Source organism: Gymnoscopelus microlampas (genome assembly GCF_963454915.1).
Source record: "Gymnoscopelus microlampas genome assembly, chromosome: 15".
NCBI lineage: Eukaryota > Metazoa > Chordata > Actinopteri > Myctophiformes > Myctophidae > Gymnoscopelus > Gymnoscopelus microlampas.
In genome coordinates this window covers 50,232,706-50,237,114 of record NC_139952.1, presented here as the reverse complement: position 1 = coordinate 50,237,114, position 4,409 = coordinate 50,232,706, and the positions used below count along the sequence as shown (strand labels likewise).

At 47.0% G+C, this 4,409-nt stretch overlaps 1 protein-coding gene across 1 annotated transcript; it reads left to right on the top strand.

Annotated features, from left to right (window-relative positions):
* Positions 1–2,385: 2,385 nt before the first annotated feature.
* On the top strand, positions 2,386–4,044 carry LOC311061154 (proline dehydrogenase 1, mitochondrial-like; the record flags this gene model as incomplete). The annotated part of the gene is made up of 1 exon (XM_084079708.1): positions 2,386–4,044. One exon carries the CDS (start codon positions 2,386–2,388, stop codon positions 4,042–4,044), a length of 1,659 nt encoding a protein of 552 aa, XP_083935834.1.
* Positions 4,045–4,409: the final 365 nt, after the last annotated feature.

The following is a 4,409-nucleotide window of genomic DNA, read 5'->3' as shown; positions in this document are numbered from 1 at the left end:
GGGACGTGCACAGATAGACTCTAGGTGGTGCTAGAGCACCTGCCCTTTGCCCTCTTCACCAGAAGTGCCCTTTAGAAAAGGAAAAAAAAATAGCAGATCTACAAGCTCACAACGCCTCGCGCTGCAAGGCGTTGTGAGCTTGTAGATCGGCTATTTTTGGTAAAGTTCTCCTCAGAAAAGGGATGCTAGGTTTCGAGTGGTTATGGTAAAAAGAAAAATCATATCACATAATATTTTCTTCACAAAATCTAATGTTTAATGGTCATGATTCACCAGGATCCTGGATGGCTATGGGAAAAATGAATGGGGTCTAGAAGGATGGAACCAGAAAATGGTCACCACTGCTATGCCCTATAGGCTGTGTACACACACAGAGATGCTACACGGCTAGGCTGAGAACACACTGGAGCAGGGGTCTTGCTCCTAGGGGGTCCTCAGAGTTACTACAGGGGGTCCGCCAAATCTTTGTGTGATATGATTTTTAGCCAAAATTTTTAGCAAAAAAAAAAAATTTGAAAATGATTTTGGGCTCACAGTGCCTCGCGCTGCGAGGCACTGTGAGCTTGTAGATCGGCTATTTTTGGCAAAGAGGTGTTTGGTGTAGAGGGGAAAAAAAGAGCAGACCAAGTAAACAAAAAAAGTTGAATCTGAAACACAATTTTATACAATATAGAGTAGGGGGTCCCTGCTGCATCTCACTCTCAGCTAGGGGGTCCTTGGCCTGAAAACGTTGAAGACCCCTGCAGTATCCGATGCCTTGCCAGAAGCAGCATCTAATGTCTCCGTTACTATTCTATATGGTGAACGAATAGAGTGATCACAGAGACAACCTTTTATTGGCCCTGAGGTGAGGCGGCGATGCAAGGTCTTTTATGTTGATTGGTTAAAGAACGGTTTCTCAACGTGGGGCCCGGGGACCACCCACCAGGTGTCCAAATAGACCCTTCCGGTGTCTGTAACTCTGAGAGTGTACAAATAGAACCAAATAAAAACATCTTATCGAATGGGCGTCCGTGGTGTAACATACTGTATATCAAACTGACACTTTATGTACAGTAAGTTTCATCCTCCTCTATTAGTCAGGGGAGGGCACTTTGGTGCCAAGCTGGTCCGTGGGGCCTACATGTACCAAGAGAGGGACCGTGCCAAACAGATCGGCTACGAAGACCCCCTTAACCCAGACTACGAGGCTACTAATAGAATGTACCACGAGTGTTTGGTGTTTCTGCTGGAGGAGATCAAGCTGGTTATTGGCTATAATAGTATAGAGGGACTCTATAGCTTATGGCCCGGTCAGCGAGGTCCTTCCTTCCTTACCTTTCTCGCCGTGCTCAAGAAAAGCGTGGCTTCATGAAGGGCTCCCAGAGAGAGCGCAGCCTGTTGTGGAAGGAGCACAAACGTAGGCTACTCTCTGGTCAGCTTGTCCATAAACCTGTCTACTGAAACGTAGGCTACTCTCTGGTCAGCTTGTCCATAAACCTGTCTACTGAAACGTAGGCTACTCTCTGGTCAGCTTGTCCATAAACCTGTCTACTGAAACGTAGGCTACTCTCTGGTCAGCTTGTCCATAAACCTGTCTACTGAAACGTAGGCTACTCTCTGGTCAGTTTGTCCATAAACCTGTCTACTGAAACGTAGGCTACTCTCTGGTCAGCTTGTCCATAAACCTGTCTACTGAAACATAGTTCACTCTCTGGTCAGCTCATAGGAAGTCGGTCGGACCGACGGTTGTCCAAAACGGACGCACGGCAATGGATCTCCATATATGGAGATCCCAGAAGATAGCACTGAATCTCTGTGTGAACCATCAGACCGACGTCAGTACTATGACGTCATATTGATGACATCATGGATCCTCATGAAAGGGACACAAACAGACAGATATAGAGATCCCCATATATGGGCATAAAAGGGACATCGGCAGACAGACAGACATCAGTTGTCTCTATGACATATCGATGACGTATGACTCCAAATGTGTGCAAGTTTTAAGCCTGATCAGAGTTTTAAGCCTGATCAGAGCCCCATTGACTTCCATTATTACATGAAAGTTAAATATTTCAGAGGTCACATGAAATGATCCACGATGCACACATCCTCTGTTTCATCCATCTGCTGTCCGTGACCCAACGGCAGAGATATTCATTGAGGAACTCTCTCTATATAAAGATAATGTCGTACACTAAATTAGCAGCAGTTTTCAGGGCAACCTCTGACAATATTAGGAGAATTGGGATTTTACCAGCAAGGTTTCGATCAGCATCCGCATCCTCCAAGCACTGCAAATTTGAAAATAAAGTTCATGTCGATGAGTGCATGACGGTGAAAGCTGCCCAGGTCGAACGCATGAGTCAAAGCAAAAAAATTGAAACGTTTCAGGCTAACATGATTGACGTTGACTTTTACAACACTGAAGAAGCGTACAAAAGCAAGACTAACATGGAGCTCTTCAGAAGTCTTCTGGTATTCAAGCTTTGTTCCATTGACTTCCTTGTGGACAAGAACAAGGAGTTAATGGACCTTAGTAGGAAGGTCTTTGGACAGTGGCTGTTTGAGAAGATGATGAAGATGACTTTCTACGGACAATTCGTGGCAGGGGAAGACCACGACTCAATCAAACCCCTGATCCACAAGAACCAGGCCTTTGGTGTAGGGGCGGTGTTGGACTACAGTGTAGAAGAGGACCTCACACAAGAGGAGGCAGAGGACAAGGAGATGGACTCGTGTGTGTCCCAAGCGGAGAAAGAGGATCCACGTGTTGGTCATCGTGAGAAGAAGTACAAGGCTCATCGTCAGTTTGGGGACAGACGTGGCGGCGTGATCAGCGCTCGCACCTACTTCTATGCGGACGAGGCCAAGTGTGACAACCAATTGGAGACCTTCATAAACTGCATCAAAGCTTCTGGAGGAAGCTCTGTAGATGGGTTCTCTGCCATTAAGATGACTGCTCTTGGGCGACCACAGTTCCTTTGTCAGTTCTCAGAAGTATTGGTGAAATGGAGACAGTTCTTCAACCTTCTTGCGGCGCAACAAGGACAATCGGGAATGACTGCCCTGGAACAAAAACTTGAGCTGGAGCAACTGAAGGAAAGTTTGACTCACCTGGGTGTTGGAGAAAAGGATGTTATTGATAAATGGTTCACCGGAGAAAAACTGGGATCTTCAGGGACAATTGATCTTCTCGACTGGAACAGCTTGATTAACGATACGACAAAAATGTCCAGTTTGCTCGTAGTTCCGAACCTAAAGACCGGCCGGCTGGAGCCTCTGCTGGAAGAGTTTACGGCTGAGGAGGAAAGGCAGATGAAGAGAATGCTGCAAAGAGTCGACGTTCTCGCCAAGCATGCTGCGGAGAACGGAGTAAGGCTGATGGTGGATGCTGAGCAGACGTATTTCCAGCCTGCTATCAGCAGACTGACCCTGGAAATGCAAAGGAAATTCAACAGGGAGAAGCCTGTTATCTTCAACACCTACCAGTGTTACCTCAAGGATGCATATGACAATGTCACCGTGGCCGTTGAGCTGTCAAGGCGGGAGGGCTGGCACTTTGGTGCCAAGCTGGTCCGTGGGGCCTACATGTACCAAGAGAGGGACCGTGCCAAACAGATCGGCTACGAAGACCCCCTTAACCCAGACTACGAGGCTACTAACAGAGTGTACCACGAGTGTTTGGAGTTTCTGCTGGAGGAGATCAAGCTGAACAGAAAGGCTAATATCATGGTAGCTTCCCACAACAAAGACACGGTGAAGTTTACCCTGCAGCAGATGAACGAGATGGGGCTGTCGCCCACCGAGAATAAGGTTTACTTCGGACAGTTGCTGGGCATGTGCGACCAGATCAGTTTCCCGCTAGGTCAGGCAGGTTTTCCTGTGTACAAGTATGTTCCTTATGGCCCGGTCAGCGAGGTCCTTCCTTACCTTTCTCGCCGTGCTCAAGAAAACCGTGGCTTCATGAAGGGCTCCCAGAGAGAGCGCAGCCTGTTGTGGAAGGAGCTGAAACGTAGGCTACTCTCTGGTCAGTTTGTCCATAAACCTGTCTACTGAAACATAGGCTACTCTCTGCTCAGTTTGTCCATAAACCTGTCTACTGAAACATAGTTCACTCTCTGGTCAGTTCGTCCATAAACCTGTCTACTGAAACATAGGCTACTCTCTGGTCAGTTTGTCCATAAACCTGTCTACTGAAACATAGGCTACTCTCTGGTCAGTTTGTCCATAAACCTGTCTACTGAAACATAGTTCACTCTCTGGTCAGTTCGTCCATAAACCTGTCTACTGAAACATAGGCTACTCTCTGGTCAGTTTGTCCATAAACCTGTCTACTGAAACATAGGCTACTCTCTGGTCAGTTTGTCCATAAACCTGTCTACTGAAACATAGGCTACTCTCTGGTCAGTTTGTCCATAAAC